Source organism: Schistosoma mansoni, chromosome 4, assembly GCF_000237925.1.
Source record: "Schistosoma mansoni strain Puerto Rico chromosome 4, complete genome".
Classification (NCBI taxonomy): domain Eukaryota; kingdom Metazoa; phylum Platyhelminthes; class Trematoda; order Strigeidida; family Schistosomatidae; genus Schistosoma; species Schistosoma mansoni.
In genome coordinates, this window is record NC_031498.1 from 9,423,768 (window position 1) to 9,445,033 (window position 21,266).

The 21,266-nt window shown below is 34.0% G+C and overlaps 1 protein-coding gene across 1 annotated transcript; it reads right to left on the reverse strand.

The window, feature by feature from the left end:
* Positions 1-1,519: 1,519 nt before the first annotated feature.
* Smp_066940 (putative 60s ribosomal protein L29) lies at positions 1,520-1,862 on the reverse strand. The gene is made up of 3 exons (XM_018796754.1): positions 1,804-1,862; positions 1,701-1,765; positions 1,520-1,666 (listed from the first exon to the last, which is right to left on the reverse strand). Exons 1-3 carry the CDS (start codon positions 1,838-1,840, stop codon positions 1,559-1,561), a joined length of 210 nt encoding a protein of 69 aa, XP_018651864.1. The 5' UTR covers positions 1,841-1,862; the 3' UTR covers positions 1,520-1,558.
* Between the last annotated feature and the right edge of the window lie 19,404 nt (positions 1,863-21,266).

Here is a 21,266-nt window from a genome sequence, read left to right on the forward strand (position 1 = left end):
TTTCTGAAATTCTGGAGTCGACGTCAGAATTATTGCTACGGCACTCGTGTTAGTAAAGTACTGCTTCACTAGAACTGCAATTGATAAACAGTAAAAAGTATGGCAGGTCCATTAGTAGAACATCCTCTGTACAACTCTACAGGGATATTACTATACACATCACAGCGACAATATATACCTGCTTTGACGGATGTTTCATTGACTCACCTAGAGAGAAGCATGATGCAGTTATAATACTCAAAAAATGAGTTCGATTCCAAGAATTCAGAAGTCGCAAGATTAAGATGAATTTTTTGTTTTCCCTCAACACAACTGGAAAAGCTGGTACCTCACGAAAAATCATCCGTACTCTCTAGCTTTGCGAATGCCAACATCCTGTTATGGAAATGCAGGACTGTGACAGTCCTACTATAATGACCCTTAACTGGCAGTATTATCACTATCTGTTGAGTCTACAACTATTGTGCGCGAGATTGGTTTACTCCTTAGTACTGCGGTACGTAGTGTGGTTTATTAAGCTCGGCACTCCACTCTGTTCGACAAAATTGCAGGGCACATTAGTCCTTAGACTATGTGACAAAAAACCATCATTGTAACTAGTTCTTAATACACACGCCCTTAGTAGAAACCCGTGGCCTCCACTACACATATTGGTTGTGAATATGACTTATCTCAACGAGAATATCCAAAGGATCACGATTGAGCGACATTTAAATCCTAAATAAAATGACGTAGGGACCTCAGCTTCTCACTCATCTACACTTACCAATTTTTACTAACACACTATAATCTAGCGGCGAACCTGCAATGTGCGCACTAACAGAGGTGTTTGAAGATTTAATGAGTATATATACATATACAACTGATATTTTCCAGGACACCCCATGGCTATCTGTAGACGTTGTTAACTGGTCACGTGAAGATTAAAATAGTTCGCTTACAATTAGTCTTGCATGCAGTCAGAAATACAATTTCGAATGACCAGTCAGAATCTTTGTCATCCATAATTTAGTTACGTTACGTTCACACTATTGTGAACAGAAGGCAACTGGTGGTTCTGTTCAGTGTATATCAGCGTTAATTACGCTTCATAACAGTCCTAAAGAGAGACCTGGAGAGCAAGTATCCCCGACAACATTAATACATATGCCGAAACACTGTACACAAAGGACAACATATTTGAGCCCTGAGGCGTGAAAAATTAACCCGAATCTCAAACTGATATACTAAAGTACTGAACTGGCCAGTCCAAACGCAACTCCTAAAGTTCGATTCCATTCAGATTATACCTGGTAGCCTCGAAAAATACTAACAGCCACACAATTACAAAGCTTCACCTGAGTCGAAAGTATACAGTAATTAGCAAAAGCTGCTATTGATTGACATGGGGATCGTAACAATGTTGACTAAATCCTAGTAATCTGATGAGACTAACGGGATGAAACTTCTTAAGTACATAAACTACGTACTTCTTAAATTACAGTAAAAAACGAATACGACAATAGAGAAAACGAGCATTACATCGTCTGAATTTATTCCATCTTTACACCACTTAAGATCATTTACATTCTGGTACTGCAGGAGTGACTTCAGGTTGAACGTTTTTGTTCCCGCGTTTATTATGCTTTTTGGCAAACCTCATATTCCTTAGGAATTTAGGGTCAACCTATGGAACTGATATGTTAAAATAATGAACATACGCCTTTAAGTGATGGGTATCGCTGTTTCTTTGGTTTATGGATCCCATTACGGTGCTGCTTTCGATCTGCATATACCAATGAAGTGGCCAATATTACATCTTACTTTGATTATGACTAGTATGATTCTTGCTCTTCGCCATGTCACACTACTGTATGTTGACCTCGCGGTTAAGTTACGCCATGTATAGTGTATTCAAACTTCAAAATGAAAAATTTGCTACGTGTTTATAGTAAGTATTGTTCTTTGAGCCCTTAATCTTTGTGATAGGAAATAGATATCCGTTACAGGATGATGTATGTCTATTCTTAGTACTTGAGATCGTAAAGGATATAACGTCTTACCGTAAGATGTCATTGTGGAGTGACAGCTTCAGTAATCGCTTTCGATAACTACTAAACTGAAGAAAATGTTGGGTCATTTTTCGAAAGACTAATTGAGGAGTTATGTTCTAGCAATTATTGCTGCTACACGCTATGGTGACATATTCTAATCGTTGACCGGATGAATTGTTCTAAATTTTCCAATTATTCTATCATTTGTGCTCAAAAGTGGCGTACGCAAAGGCACCATCTTAGGTCCCCTACTCTTCCATCTATACGCCAACGAATTGCTGCAATTTCTTAAGTCGTCTACATCATTGTTTTCGGGTGATGTCAAAATGTGAAGAACAATAAGAAATTAGGCTGACTATCTTGATCTTCAAGCTGACTTAGACTAATTAGTTAAGTATCAATGTTGTTGTTTGGAAATTATTCCTAGAAAGAGTGCGCTCTTGCACATCGGACAGAGTGACAGTTACCAGTTTACTATCGACGGTGCATCTCTTCTATGCGTTCAGGAACATAAAGGCTTAGGGGTAATAATAAGTCACCACTTGAACACAACTACGCACTGAAACCCAGAAGCTGCCAAAAGTTTTCGTACGTTATGGTCACTTTGCCGAGCATTCAAATGTCTTGACAAGATGTTCAGAACTTAATATACATCCTGAGTAAGACCACATTTAGAGTAGTGTATTCAAGCAGCTGGCCCATATCTTATTGAGGATATTAGTTCACTTGAGCGTGTTCAGCGCGTCGTATCTAATTTCGCGAGGTGACCTTATACTTGCATTCCGTATCTTTAACTAAGATTTGTGTGTTAATATGTTTCATCATTCTGCTCCCTCCAGCACTAAAAATCTTCGGGGTCATAGCAAGAAGTTTCGAAAACCACAATCTAATATGCACAAAGTAGGGTTCCGTTTTTCCCATCGAGTGATCAATGACTGGAATCTCTTACCCGAACAAGTGGTATCAGCCCCAACAGCGAATATTTTCAAGGAGGAGCTCGACCTCCACCAGAAAACAAACTTTGAGGACTAACACAGGTCCACCAACCTACTATCCTTATTATGGAAGACTGAAGGCTTAAAAAATAAAATATCTAGTATGGTGCCCTGAGGTATGTCACTTTTAATCGGTTTCAATCAAGATAGTCTCCCATTTATCCCCGCTCTATATCTTGGTCCACATAAGAATTCTCTTGTCCTGTACGGTATCCGTTTCTATAAAGCGGAAAACTTTCTACTTCAGCCATGAGTGAAACACTTGATATCAGACGACATATCGGATTCAGCTAGTATATATGAATTCTCGAGCAACAGTAATCGAAGAACTACGTCACTACATGGACGTAGCTCGGTTGAGCGTGTCGAGAGTTTGGCTAGCAATCGTTTTTTTACAAATGTCTCTGTCGCTGAGCTAACTTAAACATTCATAAAGATTCATAGCCACTAGATAATGTTAATTTTGCACATATTCGTGAAGCGTGTCGTTAGGAGTCAGCGTGAAAGGTGGGGGAATGGGATTTCACGAAACATAGGGAGGAAAATTTAACAGAAAACTCAGTACGCCTCTATGAATATATGTTCTGTTATCTTTGTAGTTATCCTAACTCTCACGATTGATTTGTTTTATAATCTTTATTCGCATCAATACCAAATGACTACTAATTTGTCCGTTTAACCAAGGAGTACAAATTTACTGTTAAGTGTGCCTATGTAATTTTGATAATTTGAAGTATTTGAATCATAGTATGAACTAGTAATCCCAGCAATAACGCAATTTAATCAAGAAGTATTAGATGAATATGAACGAATGTACTGTTTTTTCAATTAAAAATTAAAACAGTCATCAATACAAAGAAATCATTGATTCATATAAACACCACATCCGCCACAGCTTAAATTGGAGTGTAAGTGTCTATAATCGATTGTACGTCTTCTTAAGTTCATCTTACGTCTGTTCGACAGCGTATTGGATATAGACTCTGTATTATCTAGGATGCACTCATTAGTATTAGAATTAACAACCGAAATTAGAACGGACTCACCTAGATCCTGGAATTGTATACAATCACGATATCTTTTGTGCGCTGAAACCACTGGTATTTCGAATTTGCATGTAGGAAGAAGAAATCAGGTGTTTTTATTTTTCAATAACTTATTCTGCTTCACTATCCATGAGGTTTTTGTGACAATCATGTTTTCTGTTAGTACTTTTTGACGGAAAAGTCATTTATCGCATTACGGTCGTTAAGGTTGGCCTAAAAGCTTTATAGCTTAACTACGAATCCTGAGGTAAGTACCTAGTGAAAGGGTTTTTGAACACCCAGGAACCCAGGAATAACGTACTTTTCAGAAAAAACAAAACTATAACTTATCATATGGCTCCAAAGTGAGCAGTCAACTGTCCAAAGCAGTAAACTTTCCTAACGACTGGAAATCAAATATATATAGTATAAGGGATAGATTCAGCTAACGAGACATAATTTCCCAACATGGCAGCCTCCCGAAATCAAAATATCAGGTAGAACAAAAGTGAAGCAGTAATCAAAAATCTCAATAGTGTGCAAGAGTTGAACGAAATTCAAGGAAATGGGATAATATATCAATAATTATTTTGTGATTGGAATATCGACGTCCTTAAGAGAATGAATTACAGTGTATTTGACCACTTTAAACTACCAAACCGAATTTAGTAGACGAACAATGGCACATGAGTCTGTTTATCCAACAATTACTGCCAGTTTACTCGCTGGTACAACAATACTGACACAGTGTCAATTACAACTGTCTAAACAACAATAATGAGAATAAATGTTTTCATACCTTCATTAGGTGTTCTCTCTAACTCTGGATTCCAACCACAAACTGCAGGCCATACACGACACAACCACGAACAAGATCACAATATGGTGATACTGACGCCAGAAAACGGAACGTAAGCACCACAAAACAAAATAAATGGTTCAACATCTCATCCACCATGGCAAATGATAATTACGAATAATGAAAAAGAAATATATGTAAATACAAATTATCACAGAACAACCGATAAATGTCAGGAAAAGTCAAGGAACAATCGTTCGGACAAACATACACTCTCACACTTTCATAGAGACATGCTAAAATGGATTCTACACTCTTATATTTATTTTCAGGTCAGAGTTTCACTGAGATGTTTATTGTCAATCAAGAGTCATTTACTCCAGGACTCTGTCATTTCCCAAAAACAGATTTTTTAACTATAGAGTAACAGGACAAATTATCTTCTCCGATTCTTCAGTACTATTAATTGTAAAACAGACTATCCCATCCTCATTTACTGTCATGATGGTGGCAGTTTAACGTATATTCGTTTTTTTTAAACGATTAGCTCAAACAGTCAAAGTTAGAAACTCCCCATTCATAGAACTTGTCCAGACTGAGGTGTAAATCAATTAATGTTTTACGTGTATGGTAAACCATTGTATTATGGCGAACAACTGAACTATGTTAAACACTGGTTTGTTGGGAAATCTTCAAACTTTGTAAAATAAAAAGTGATCTCACCTACAAAAAACGTGCAAATGAATAGCAAGCTATCAAGTTTTTTGTGGAGTTTGTTTGGAAATGAGATGAGTTAAACATCACACCAAAATTGTGCAGAAACTAGCATTGTTACACGTCTAAGAGATTTATCCTTACTTTCGAACAGACGAATTATTTCAGACTGTCTAGTTATTTTTCACGTATATATGTGACTATGAGCATATGAGTATAATCCTACGAATCCATCCATATGCTTACTTGCATCTTTCATGCCTACAAATGTGAGTTACCTTTTAATTAAACTAATTAGGCACATCTACATCCTCCGCTTATCATCTAACTGCGTCTAGGCAAATGAGTGCTCGAGATAAATTTTTCCGACCTAATTTTATCACCACCGCTGCCAAAACGCTGTTATTCTAGATGTAATACACGGAGTTAAACGGAAGATTTATATTCATTACTCATCGTTCGTTCTCAGTGGGGTCAGACAACGGGCCTGTAGTTGCTCTGTGTCTCGATTGATATGTTGTGTTAATATTTTCAAACTGATGAGTCAGAGATCACTCTAATTTCGCTCAACCAAACATGTGTAAACACTGAGGATGATATTGGGAATAAATTAAAATTGTCCACTCGCTATTGGTTTACCATAACTCAGAGAGATATTTTATGGTTTAAAAGAAGTCACTACAAAACCAAAAATTCTACTTGCATCTGTCTTTAATATGAACAATCCAGTACGAAGTACCATACATCTATTAAGCTTCAGTAAAAAATAAGACCAAACTTAGTCAATATGTTCACTTGACGTCATATTTAGAGTTACGCTAACGTGACATCATGGATTTCACAAATTGTAACAACTCACTCCATGGTCCTGAGAGCAGCTTAAAACAGATATTGCTTTTAGTCATAATGGTTATTAGGCATGTAACAGAATAAGAGACAATGTTTCTTTACAATATCGTTATCATCAAGAGCTTTACATGAAAAAGTGTACGCTTCTGTTTGACATTAGTCTTGTGCCTAAATCATCGTTGACTCATCACTACAAATATCACTTCATGACCATGACTGATGTAACGGAACTCTGAACATCCTACTCGCTTCATACTGTATGGTCATCAACAACAGACAGTATGTACCAACAATGAATGAGTAGTAGATGAAATTCATGGACCCATAGCAATTAGGTATGCAGCTGAGAATGAAAGTGACATATGACCTTATGACAATTAATAACATCAACTAAAAAATATTCAACTCCGCTGCTTACTGCAATCTGTTTATCTGTTAGTTATATTTCACTATTATATTTATATATAATTATTTGAAATATATTGACTAAATAACTCTCTGGACAGTTTGAATTAACCCTAATACGCTACAGATTGGATGTCTAATGCAATTCAGGAATTATTTCATCATGTTAAATCCAGAATTCGAAGAATTCCAGTGTACCTGTACCTTTGGGTTTCCCAGCTACTTCCTTCCGAGTTTAAATAAATCAGAAAATATTGACAGTCAATAACTTCCCTATAATAACGTGATAGGCGTTCAGGCACAGAAGAGCCCGTATTAAGAGAAATTTGAATACAAATAAAACGAAATCTACCTGGACAGTACTTTTTCCAACGTGTATAGATGTTTGGTAAAGCCCAATTATCGCAACAGAGAAATATTCCGATCAGTCAAGATACAATATTCTACCCAAAGAAAAAGAGTAGGTCAGTTCAATTTGCTCTAAAAATGATCAGTCAACTATAAAGCAATAATTACACAAAAATCCAATTAATTACCGGTTATCAACAGCAAACGTTCCTAAAATAAAAAACAAATGAGTTTCAATACCAGTAATAAAAGACGGAAGTAGTCAGTTCTCAGTCTCAATCAAGTACAGTAATCTAATATGGCAACCACCTAGGACAATGTTAAGTAAAACAAAAATGAAGCAGTAGTCAAAACCATAACGACATCCAAGAGTTGACCATACATTTTGAAAACAGTAAACAATGTTGTAATAATGAATGCAAATAAACTTAAAGAGAAACAAAATGTGAGTATATACATTCAATAACAGACGAAAAAATATATTAAAAGTGGAACAAAGGAATGATCAAAGGGAAAAACATACACGGAGGGATTTTCTCATGTATTCTGGCAGGCTTATGCAAATGAACTCTACACGTTACAATACAACAACTAGAGATTCTATTACAAGTTTTATTTTAATACAATTTCTGGTGGTTTTATCTCCAGTGTTCACATAGATTCAATTCAATTACAAAGGGGACTAAATCTGGTATAATCCGACACTATTAGTATTTCAATCCCGTTGTATCTATTCAACTTGATTGCACTTTGATCCTGTTTAATGCTACTGTACATAAAAGTTTATTTAAATATACATTTAAGAACATTCGTATTCGAGTTCTTTCTTAATCCACTAATCCTCGTTCATCGAGTTAAGGAATAACGAACATACTGACTGTCCGTATTATTTTAAAACGAAGGAAAGACTCTTTTTGTAGTTTAAGTAAGATTAAATTAAACGATCTGAAATTATCTTTGAAAACCTCAGCCAACAAACTGGTCATCAACATGTTCCAGTTTTACTGGAATAAGGTTGGTTTGACAAGCATTTCTGCTATGGCTTATAGTTTTGGGTCGTAGATACATTCTATTGATAAGAGAATGTAAATAACTATTGAGGTTACTACTCAAAAGTCTTATTCATCTAAGAGAATGAACCTTGCAGTCATGAATTACGTAGACTTTTTATTATCTCAAGAAAAAACTTCGGAAAAGGTAACTCATAACATTGTAGCATATGACGACAATTGATTCTCTTCGTTATCCAATATGAAGAAAATGCTAGTTTCTTGGTTCTGTCATTTGCCAGATAAGAAACGTCTTGAGTTCATAGTTTGAAAAAATTATAGTTGAAAAAAGTTTTCATCAGAAATTTTTTGACCAGCTCAAATTAACTTAGTGTTTACAATCACTTCTGATCTTATCCATGTTAGTTTTAAATTGTTCATAATTTATGACAATCATAAAGAGTAAGTTTGATGAGTTAACAATAAAGGTGTAAGAACCAAGTAGAGTAGCCATGTACTACGGTAGAAGGTATAACTAAGAGATACAGAATCGTGTTGAAACTCTCAATTATTCGTTGATAACAGTCTTTTTACTTAATCTCCACCTATATCAACCAGGTTGACATTAAAAACACTGTGATCTTTTCCCTTAGTCGTAACAATAAATTTCGATGGTATGAGCATAAATATTTCGAAAAATAGTGATTGTTTCACATGCTAACGAAATATATCCTCAGTATGTTCATCTCCGTACGTTTATTTGCTTAAATATGTAAAATTGTAGTAAGCTGAGAAACAGATCATCTCTGCCTATGCTCATGTTCAAACTCGAGTGATAATGTGACTAATAGGGCTCATTGTTAAGAAAAAGGTAATAACTGAAGAACTTATTAGCTTTATATTCACATTGAAACAATAATAACGATTATACAATTTTAAAACCATCAATATTACTGGACAACTGGTATGAGGAGTGCAAAAGGGAAATGACTAAAGAACTGTCTACTAACAGGAGGGGAGATTGTGAATTATGAGTTTAAACTACAGTTGTTTTAATGTTATTCTGCTAACCCAACTTTATTCAGTACTCTCCTAAAGTATAAAACTCTAAATAGTTGGAAAAAGTCGACGAGATCAATGGATTTATATTATTTCACCACAACTGTTTTTAATTCATTAACACAGTAAATAACTTAATATCACGTTATATCCAAAATAGACTAAAATATAGGAAATGTAGATTATGGCACTACAATTCAGTGATTAATCGATAATATAATCACCTAGAAACCTAGCTCTTCTTGTTCTTATCTCAAATGGCCTCATGGTTATTTATTATCAATTATTCTCCAGTCAAGAAGCAATTTTTTCCCAGTTGGTTTTATGCAAAACAACTCCATACAACTAGTTAATAAATTTAAGTAAATTCAATTTTCATTATTTACTGTCTGTAGGGTTATTTTGTCCTGATGATTATTACATCGTAAATAGTTCTCAGCCATAACCTACTGTGTAAAAGAACAAACCAACTTCTAACTGAAGAGGAAATTAGGAAAAGTCTGTAGAGGTGGATAGGACATACATTGCGAAAATCATCAAACTGCACCACAAAGCAAGTACTAACTTGGAATCCTGAAAGAAAAATGAAAAGTGGAAGACCGAGGAATATATTGCGTCGGGAATTAGAATCAGACATCAAAAGAATGAATAGCAACTGATAGAAACTGGAAAGGATTTCCCAGTACATAGTTCTATGAAAAATCCTAATGGGTGACCAATGATTCTCCATGAGGGGTAAAAAGATCTCTCTATAAAAAATACTTATAAATTAATGTAATCAAACAGAATAGATAAGAAATGAATTAGCAAGATGTGGTTAGCAATAAAACCTAGGGCGGGCATTTTTTCCTATTTGGGGCTTACCATCTGAATGTACCTGAGCTATCTAGCTACAAACAGGATGTAAAAAGCATACTGTACTTCACTGCTAGCCACATTTAATCTATTCTACATTATAGAGTTGAGATCATGAGTCAATTGAAGCTAGACCACCATGGAAAACCTGAAAGCACTGGATGGCCGTTTCTTCCTATCTTGGGACTCCTCAGCAGTGCACATCCACGATTCTGCCTCGCGAGCGAGACTCTAACCCAAGATCTACCAGTTTCGCGCCAGAGCACTTAACCGACAGACCACTGAGCCGGTATCCAACGGTGTTAATGTCTAACTTCAACCGATCCACAAAATTGAGCAACCGTTCACCAATTGTCTTCAGTGAGTTAATATCTCCCAACAGACCTAGTTGAACTCCACTGGTTACTGCTCAACTATATAAAATTACTAAAATCTCCATAAAACCCCCTTCTGAAAATATACATTTATTCACTTATTGTTTGAATCATAATACTAGAAATGAGTTACTGACTTTGGTTTGTTCTAGTAAGTTCAAGTGAGAAGCAGTAACCAGTGGAGTACAACCAGGTCTGTTGGGATGTTAAGTGCTCTGGCGCGGGACTGGTAGGTCCTGGGTTCAAGTCTCGCGAGGCGGGGTCGTGGATGCACACTGCTGAGGAGTCTCACAATAGGACGAAACGGCCGTCCAGTGTTTTCAGGTTTTTCCTGGTGGTCTAGCTTCAATTGACTCATGATCTCAACTCTATAAAATTACTAAAATCTCCACCAAACCCCTTCTGATATTCTACATTAACTCATATCATACTAGTTATATCAACATATTCAGTACAGAATGTACATATACCAAACAAGATTCATTAAATTCCAGTCAAATATTTCAACAACATAGTAATTAAAAATTATTTTAAATTGAATTTAAGAAATATTCCTATTCTTTTCCATTGTTTAATATTTGTTCTATTTATCTAAACAATTAAAAACAAAATCCTACTCTACTATCATTATTTTTTAATTGATAATCAATCTTTATGTTTATTCAGACAGTTAATCAGTTTATTATTAAATCTAAACTATTTCATTGTTAAACTATTCTTTTAATCAATAAAATAGAAATACAGTTATCCTTCTTCGTCCTTCTTCTTCTTTCGTCTTATTTCTTCTTCTTTCCTCCTCTTCTTCTTCTTCTTTCCTCTTCTTCTTTCTTCTTTCTTCTTAATAATTGTATTTATTTTATTTTTTCTCATTCTATTTTCAATTTTTTTTGTAGTTTAAGTTTTATTCCAGAAGAAAATAAACAATAATTTAATAATAGTAGGGTAGTAGCGGTAGTAGTTGATAGTCTATTATCATTGATAGTGTTACCGTTTATTTTCTTTTTTTCCTTTTTTTCTTTTTTTCTTTCTTTTTATTTCCATATTCCAATAAATTTTGTAAATTATTCATCATTTCATTTCATTTGTATAATCATAAAAATGGATGTGGGTTGATAAACATCTTATTATTACCTTTTAAAAGTTGTTGTAAAATCTTCGTTTATTTTATTTTATTTTTTAGGGAGAAAATAAATAAATAATTATAGTCTTCATCCTTATCATTCCTCTTTCCTTAACTTCTTTCCATCTATCTTTCTCTATCCTGTAAATAAGGAATATATATGAATAAATGTTTAAACAAACTGACTTTTTTGTTGTTGTTGTTGTTGCTTAAATTGTATTGTGACTGTTCTATTGAAAATAATACCGTTATCATTTTAATTACAAGTTGATAATTACATAATGAGGTTGATTGATTAACTCTATCTACATGTTCAATAGATTGATAATAGATGAATAGAATAATATTTTAATTATTATCTGTGTTCTTTTTTATAGATAATTTTATTGGTATCTTTTTATTGACTTTTGAAGTTAAAAGTACTAGTCTCGAACCTTAATGTAGATATTAACACTTGAATGGAGATATATCTAACTGAAGAGTTTTAAAACAGAATGAAATGTATATTATGCATTCTACTAAAGTTTTAGATAGTTAGAGGTAAATGCCAGGAAACTCTTCTAGGCGTAGATTTCGTGTTGATTAATTCTGATCAATAAGACAGACCCTAAGCTTTGAAGAAAATAATGATATATATGAAATTAAAATCCGTTTCGCTTATTTTTTATCGTCCCAGACTTTCCTGATGAGCTATTCAGAGAGTGACTGATCTCCTATCGACTACTTCTAGTCGCTTAAAATTCTAACGTAGTTCATAAGATATCGAATCATTTAGACTTACAATCACAAATTAACTTAATCAATAGAATTCGATTAACACAAAAAGATAAGCCAAACATGACACTGATCACTATTTCATAATCAACGAGTTGTAAACGTATCCCTCTGGGAGTAAAAAACAAAGAAATTTTCTATGCAATTCAAATTATAAAAGTGGAATACAACTAGAACAATAATTTACATACTACTATTAACTTGAAAGATCGGAGGTCATCAGTCATAATCAATTGTGGCAGTAAATAAACCAGTCGTCAGTTGGAGAGGAAATTAGGAAAAGATGTTACAAATCGATAGACTACACTTTACTTGGATCATTAAACTGAGTCACAAGGTAAGTCATAACATGGAATCCTTAAAGCTAAATGACAAGAGACAGACGAAAGAATGCATCACTCAGGGAATTGAACACAGAGGTCATGATCACAAATAACACTTAGCAATAACTGGAATGAAAGACACAGAACAGAGTCGACTGGAGGTTCCTGGTCGGCGGCCTATGCCTCAAGAGGGGTAACAAGTATGTACGTAAGTATTAACCTAGAATTATATATACTGAAAATAATCGTCGTTTACACTAGCATAATTAATAAAAATACTGAACTGAAAGGTGGGAGAATGATCTTCACATAATGTAATGAAAGTTCAGTAGAAATAATTTATTGAATTTGTCTAAGTTTTCAAAAAACTATCTAGCTTATTCAAAGCAATATTAAGTGTAGGCACTACAGACAATTGAGAATCAATGAACAGCTCTCAATTGCTAAACTAAAACTCTCTGAAAAAATCCTTACTTCAAACCTACTATTGATTAAAAATGCAATATTGATGAATTTACTTCATGTGCGATCAAACCAAATACTTTCATTCACTGGATTAAAATACAATTGTTCAGTTTGTAACTATAATCATTATACAATATCACTAGTAACATATTTGTAATGTAAACTTTTTATTACGTTAATGATAACGTAGGACTGTTCACTGACTTGAAAATATTTTTTAATAATATCAAAATACGGAAACTAATTCTACATTATTTTATACTCTAAAATGTAGAAGGGAGACAGACTGCGTTATATGGTACAAGGCAGTTGGTAGGAAACTCTGATAGACCCAAGGTTCATGCTCGCTGAAACTTATCAATAAGATATATCTATGATTTGCACAAAGCTAATCTTCCACATAGGATTAGAACCTGCATGACACAGTTTCACGGTCTGAAACATTTAAAATTCGACCGGCAACTAAATTTCTGTCCTACAAAAATACTTACGATTGATTAATTGGTGAGTTGTGACCATTATCATGTTTGTTTATTATTGTATTACTGATCGAACTCTATCTATCAAGCTGTGGTTTGACCACTATACTAAATGACTCTTCCAGAGTTTCTTGAAGACCACTGATAATGTCTTTCAGGATAACGATGAAAGCTTCACGACCAAACCATCCAGCTCAGGGAACAAAACTCCATCAAAAAAAGAACCACTCCTAACGACCTAACATGTTAAGTCATTCAGACTGGTGATCACTATGGAATTTGATAAATAGAGTCTGATCAGTACTAAAGGACTAAACAAGCAGGACATCGGTTATTATTCAATAATCAATTATTTTTGAAGAATAGTTGTACGTAGTAGTCTTTTTGAGATATTTTGATCATGCATGGACGCTCCTCCAGTCTATCTTCATTTGAACAGAGCTAAGAATGAAAATTTTTATCGTAACATTTAGATGTTTACATATTTGAATTCTTTGTTAAAATGAATAATCAAAGTATGGCAAGATTGTATGTGTAGAATTGTGAAGGCTGTTAAGTTTCACTAAGATTAAGAACCGATCTTATCTAGACCATCACTGAAAGCCTGGAAGCACTGGATGGCCGCTTCGTTCCTGTATCCAACTCCTCAGAACTCATCATTCAAGACCCCAGAAGCGGGACATCCCGTCTTGAGTACGAACGCTTAACCTCTAGACCACTGAGCCAGTATCCAACGATGTTGATGTCTGACTTTAAGCAATCCATAATATTGCTCAGCCGTCTTCCAGATTTTCAATGAGGGTCTAACATTAATCGATTAATGATCTTACTGTATCACACATTATTCGATCAGTCTTACAAGACATGTAGCTGTTCATATCTAACTCGAAAAGTGCGTTGTGCGCCGGAGGAGCACACAAAGTAGTGTATGAGGAAGGCTGAAAGAGAGAAAAACATGCGAAAAAGTAAGTCGCTGACTCAGCAAACATATAAGGTCTCATTATATCTAAACAATGTAAACAATCGATAGCACAGATTTCAATGAAATTGAGATTATTCAATAATAAAAGCAAAAAATGTCTAAGTGTGAGGTTCGGAATTTCTTGCAAGACACTAATCTCAAAACCTCTCTTTCTCTTTAACTAAAAATCAAATACTCATGAACAATGGAAAATTAGTAGAGCTTCTTGAAAAAAAGATTTCAAGTTAATTAAATTCCTATGTTTAAATAATAGACATTAGATATAAAAATTATGTTTACGAATATCCTAACCAATCTAAGTGAGTAAGTAAGTAAGTAAGTAAGTAAGTATGTAAGTGAGTGAGTAAGTAAGTAAGTAAGTAAGTAGGTAAGTAAGTAAGTAAAAATTTACATCTGACAAATTCGATCACAGTTACTCAAATATTAATCTATTCATTTAAATACACTAAAAAGTATATTTTCCTAACTTCATTAAGATTTAGTTTTAGTAAAATTTCATATTATTTCGAATTATTCGTCATTAATTAATATGCCATTATAACATAAGATTCCAAATTGAACTGATTCGAATTAATAGATATTTACACTTGTTTAAACCTAACTCAGTGAATTGTTACTACTACTACTACTACTACTACTACTACTACTACTAATATTTCTGGACAGATAAGCAAATAAATAGATAATAAATACTTGATAGACTTTACTGGTCAGTGAAATCTAGGAAATTAACGGTAACAAACAACTGTATCACTACTAATCACTTAAGATGACATAAAATTAAGCAAATTTAGTACAAACATGATAACTAATCATCTTTTTTCTTTGTTAAAATTGTATTTATTAATAAATATCTACTACTGTTTAGTGCCCCCAAATGCCCTGGTACGGCCGAGAGTGAGGAGAGTCAGCTCCCCCTCTCGAAATGCTGTCACATGACCACGCGCATACAACCACTACCACGAAAGTCCTAATCACTTCCTTCTCACGGCAGGGGTGTTATTCACGAAATTGAGAGAATGAAAAGCGAATGTCCGGCACTTCAACCGGATCGGTGGACACAGAAAGTTCACCTATAGGAGTTGGAAAACCCTGATTCCAAACCAATGGCATACATGGGCTGCAGAATTCGAAAGGAACAGATGGTGTATGAACCAATTGTTGGTCACCGGCTGCCGTGGGACCGCATCTCTTTACGTTGCTCCACTACCTTGTGGGTCAAACCTTCAGGTCGAAGGCTCAAGGAGTGGCCCCCCAAGAAAACCACCTGTTTCGGTTCGGGCACCCAGGCAGTATCCCAGCCCTTACACAAATCGAATGATTTATGTGGAGTATATCTATTTGGTGCCCCCTTGTACTAATGTTTATGTGTTCAAATAAAATAACAAAATTAACTACTCTTTTGTACATTTAATCTAAATACTGTTGAATTATGAAAGTTTATTAAAACTTCAATTATTCTGATAAATAGTATTATTATTTTAGTGAAGATAAGTGGTGCTGCATAGATTTTGGAGAGATATATTTCATAATAGGCTAGATCATAGAAAGTCGAAGAGTTAGGTGAACAGTGAACAGTTTTTTCTGACAGTGTAAAAATGTATAATCTATGCAATCCACTAAGTCATAAGTAAAAAGAGCAAACAATTGATAGCAGTGAATTAAGATTTTTAAAATTATCTGGAGTGAATGAATGGAAATTATTTGAGTAATAATAAAATATATCATGGTCATGGAGAGGATTTTCTTTGTATTATTAAAATGTGATCACAGTCAAAAACTCAACAACCTCCACAACCCCATACTGATAATTACCATGTGCTCACTAGTGACTAGCCTCGAGAGGTAATTCTCGGAGTTCTAGTGAAAAGCCATGAGCAGTGGAGCCAATCCGTGTCAGTGGAAGATAGTCGGACAATTTCGTGGATTAGTTGAAGCTAGACATTAACACCGTTGGATGCCTGCTTAGTGGTCCAGAGGTTAATCGTTCTCATGAGAGACCAAAGGTCCTGGGTGCGTAGCCGTGGATGCGCACCTCTGAGGAGTCCCACGCTGGGACGAAACGACCGTCAAGAGATCCCGAGTTTGCACTGGTGGTCTAACATTGGTCGATTTATGATCTCAATCGAGAACTAATTTCTAGCATTTTGACTATGGTAATTTACAGGATAGTAATTGTGTGGAAATAACAAATAGAACTTTGACTAGATTAAAATTTATTATTACTCATTATATATATGCTCAAAAAGATTAGCTTTCAATTCTTAGTGTTTCTATCATAAATATAATAATGATTTAAATATTTTAATTACGTCATTTTTATTAAGAAAACAGGAAATTCGAGGTTCTACAGACTGTCGGAAATAATCTATACTAGTTTTCTTTTTGTTACCAACGTTTTTATATTTGGAAATTTGATCAACAGATGATGGTTAAACACAAACGAACGACAAGGATAGACCACATGCTAAGAAGGTATTAGTTATATTTTTCTCTACAACTATTTAACTAATATTGCTTTTACTCAATTGATACACACATTTCAGGTGTTACAACAACAACAACAAAGTAACACATTAAATGTTTTCTGTGCTTATTTGTAAACTGACAGACTTTTTTGGTAAACAAGCGATTAACTATTGATATACGTATATATTTATATACAAATACATACACGCACATAAAGGTATTGAGATTTTTAACTAAAGACATTCGAATGAGTTTATTCCATCTCTCTTTCACACACACTCCTTCGTATGTATGTGTGTGTCTTTTGATACCTAAGGTAATAATTATAGGTTGATTTAGTCAGTTTTTACTGTTGACACTTTTACACCTTATCCATATGAAAGCTTCTGTATCGCATATATATATAAATATATATAGAGAGATGTATACACATAAACATGCATGCTTTCAATCTTGCTCACACGCACGCACAAGTAATGGACGATTGAGGGAGTTGGTGAGATCATCAACATAGCAACCAAAAGCATAATGGAGTAGAAGGAATCAACTACGGTATGACGCAATTTGGTGTGAAGAAATTTTCTATTTAACTATGTAGCATTTGTTGTTGTTATGTGTGCTGGTCATGAAGATACTAGCAGTTACGATCAATTTTCCTGATTACTACTATTAAATTAGATAATTTAGTGTAATTTTTAACTAGTGTATATTGATTACTTAACTAAAACAAGATAATAGATACTAGTACTCCATTAATACATTGAGATTAATTTTCTTTTCAATGTGAAGATAAGCGATTAATGGAGATTGTTTTTAAAGTTAATATTTACTTGACTGAGTTTATCAATTTGACTTTTTTGTTTGGATTGCTAATCAACTCTTTGTTGTGAATTAACAATTTCAACTAATCGACTTGATGGAAAAAATTCAATCTAACAGTTTTCATCTGAAAGTAGCACCGACTAGAGAGTCAGTGGGATCACAGAGGATTAAATAACTGTTTCAAATTAAGTTTCATTACAAACCCAGAAAGCATTGGATAACTATTTTGTTACAGTATGAGACTCCTTAACAATATACATTGACGATTCTATCATGAATCGAGCCAATAACCTTCAGGCTTCACATAGAGCATCTAAACTTTAAACTTGAATGGCTTATGTTTACATATTCCGTATTAGTTCGGAACTTTCTACAATTCAAATTAAAAACCCCACCAGTTGAATTGTATAATCATCCATGCTTAGAGCTTTAAATATCATTTTGGATTCTGTTCCATGTATAAAGATTTACATGTTCACTACTAAGCAGTTCTCAATGTAGGGTTAAAGAAACTGTCCATTGTGTAATAATGGTGTTCAACAGTTTTTAAATCATACATTACTTCACTAAAAAGTAATTTTAAGGTTAATATAACATGTAATTAGGATTATTAAGAATTAAAATCCTGTAAGATTTTGAATAATGTCTCATTTAGTATCGACTTTTTTCGAGATTATATACAAATCTACACCCAGATGAATAGTTCACTAAAAGTTATGTATGCATATTTTCGTAAAATATTTTCTCTTTGGAAATTACCAAAATACAATCATAAATGTTTGTTCTAAAAAAAATTAAAACAATAATTAACAAAAAAAATTAATTCTGCTCTCAAAATCGGTCACTTAGTAACACACAAAATTCTAATACCACTCTGAATATTACATAAAATCATATCATTTCCATTTGAAAGTTAATACTGATGTTGTTGACTTGGAGTGGCTTCGAACAAGGCACAAAATAAATTAACCAGATCCGAGTTTACGTGATATATACATATATAATTTGTGTAATATTGTAACAAATTTCTGTTTAACATGTATTCAAATCGTAATTATTTAAAAATATATTCCATGAATACTTTTAACAATCAGTATCCGTCACCCATCTTCAACTCTGAAAACTTCCTAAAGGTTGGATTGATACAATGATCTTTTTTTCCATCCACTGAGCCATGATATGAAGTTCTAACTTTAATCAATGCACAATGTTTTCCAATCGCTTTCCATTGTCTCTGATGCATAACTCTCACATAAATGGTTTCGAGGTAAATTGTTCGGGCGCGAAACCAAAGATCTCGGGTCCGATTGTCGCACATGGGGTCGTGCGTGCACACTTTCGAGAATTACATACTAAAACAAAACGGCCGTCCAGTGCCTCCATGTTTCCAGTGATGGCCTAATCAAGACCAGATCGTAGTTTAGACTCTGAAAACGGGAATAACAGTTTCTGTAAAAAAAAAAGACCAAACAAGTACAGAGTAGTTATATAGACTTCTTCCATAAAGTCTGATGTGAATAACTTATAGGCAATCATAAATTGTGATTATGAACTGAGGTGTAGGCTAAGATGAATAGCTATCAGTTAAATTTTTTAAAATCATGTTACATTGTGAATTTATCAAAGCAATATCAAGCTCCCAGCCCATTAATGTTTTTTCACTGATGGTAATCATTTACTTTTGAGGTAAATCGGATCGGAGTAAACTATTTTCATAGAATCGAATTCGAGGTATTCAGAAATTAATTATCAGTTATTAACTTAAATAACTCATCTACTGATTATGTCATTCAATGTTAAAAAACAGTTTATAAAAATATATTTGCTTTTTTGTAAACTAGTACAGCTGAGATCATTTGATCTTATGATCTCTAGTTGCAGACTGACAATTACAGAAATTAAACAGTTATTCAAAATGATACATTTCTAAACCTATTTTATTCATATCAAAGACAATGAAATTCCACAAAAATAATCACTTTTTGTTTGAATTCTCTTATATGAATTCTGACTGTAGCTGTTGGCAGGTTGGATAACGATAAAATCAAGTGTCTAATATAAGGTCCTAGGGAGAGTGGTACGGTCAACGATATTGGAATGTGATAGTAGTAAGCTGTTTCCAACGGGTAGCCAGAATCTTTAGCGACATTGCCCTCATAAAAATGCTAAAAGAAACATGAAAAGATAAACCCTAAAAATAGCACACCTCACTTTACGATACGATTTCCCGGCACCTTCGATATTAGTTAAAGAGCATGGATTAAACACATCAACATCTATTTGCAAAAAAGCCGTACGTGACCGGTCTCAAGCAGTTACCACTTGGACCTTGCAGTCGTATATAAAACTTCTCAAGACCACCACTAATCCGGTTTCATTTTCAGATACTTCAGTAAGAATTGTCCATCCCGTGTAGACAGTAGGATGATAAGAAGTGTCTATATACTTATGACAACACTAGAGCTCTTTTTTTAAATGAAGCGAGTAACTGATTCTAATATTACCAAAAAATAGAAAACTCGTCAGTGTTTAGACTCATACCCAGATCAAACCACATAAAAATTACCTAGTTGCTATAATTGGTAGAAAGTATTACACAAAAGTGACAGTGTTTGTTTATGATTAGATCATGAATCGATGAATGTTAGCCAATCATTGAAAACCTGAAAGCACTGGACGGCCGTTTTGTCCTAGTAATGGGACTCCTCGGCAAAGCGTTTGTGTTTGTTTACATAAAACCGAATATGAATTGCGCTACATATATGTATGAGAGATAATCAAAGTTTATGATTCACTTGCCTTTTTGATCTTTGTACATTTAGTAAGTATTCTCTCATTGTTTCTGTAAAGACTGAATGTTTTATTCATTCATTCACTCGCTTATCAATTCATCGGACGAAAAACAATAAGAATTAAACGAATCAATATAAACTTCTTTTAATTCAATTAAATGAAAATAGATGAAAGTTTTGATGGAGTTTTGTTCTCTGAGCTGGATGGTTTGGTCGTGGAGCTTTCATCGTTCTTCTGAACGACATCATCAGCACAAACTTCTGGTAGAAGTAAAGTGTTTGAATTGCTCCACATATGATTCACAGCTTGTCCTATACACCTCGATGTTAATTGGTTCTTGTTGACCTTAAATCTGTCCACGACCAAACCATCCAGCTCAGAGAACAAAACTCCATCAAAATCATCCACCTGAGCTATAAATCTCCATCATCTCAAAATCATAAAAGTGTAGGTGAAAGTAAATTACAACTTTAAATGAATATCTTACTCATTTAAAATATTTCCTATAGAAAAGCGCGTTTTTTTTAAAAAAAACAAAACAAAACATTCAGTGTATTCAATACAAGGAAAAATATCCAGTTCTACATTTTATTT

What these genes read in the sequence shown, in the direction of transcription:
- Smp_066940 (XM_018796754.1), bottom strand. Translation starts at nt 1,840, where the DNA reads ATGGCGAAGAGCAAGAATCATACTAGTCATAATCAAA. An exon ending in TCATACTAGTCATAATCAAA is followed by an intron (nt 1,766 to 1,803) that starts GTAAGATGTAAT and finishes TGGTATATGCAG; the next exon opens with ATCGAAAGCAGCACCGTAAT. An exon ending in GATACCCATCACTTAAAGGC is followed by an intron (nt 1,667 to 1,700) that starts GTATGTTCATTA and finishes TCAGTTCCATAG; the next exon opens with GTTGACCCTAAATTCCTAAG.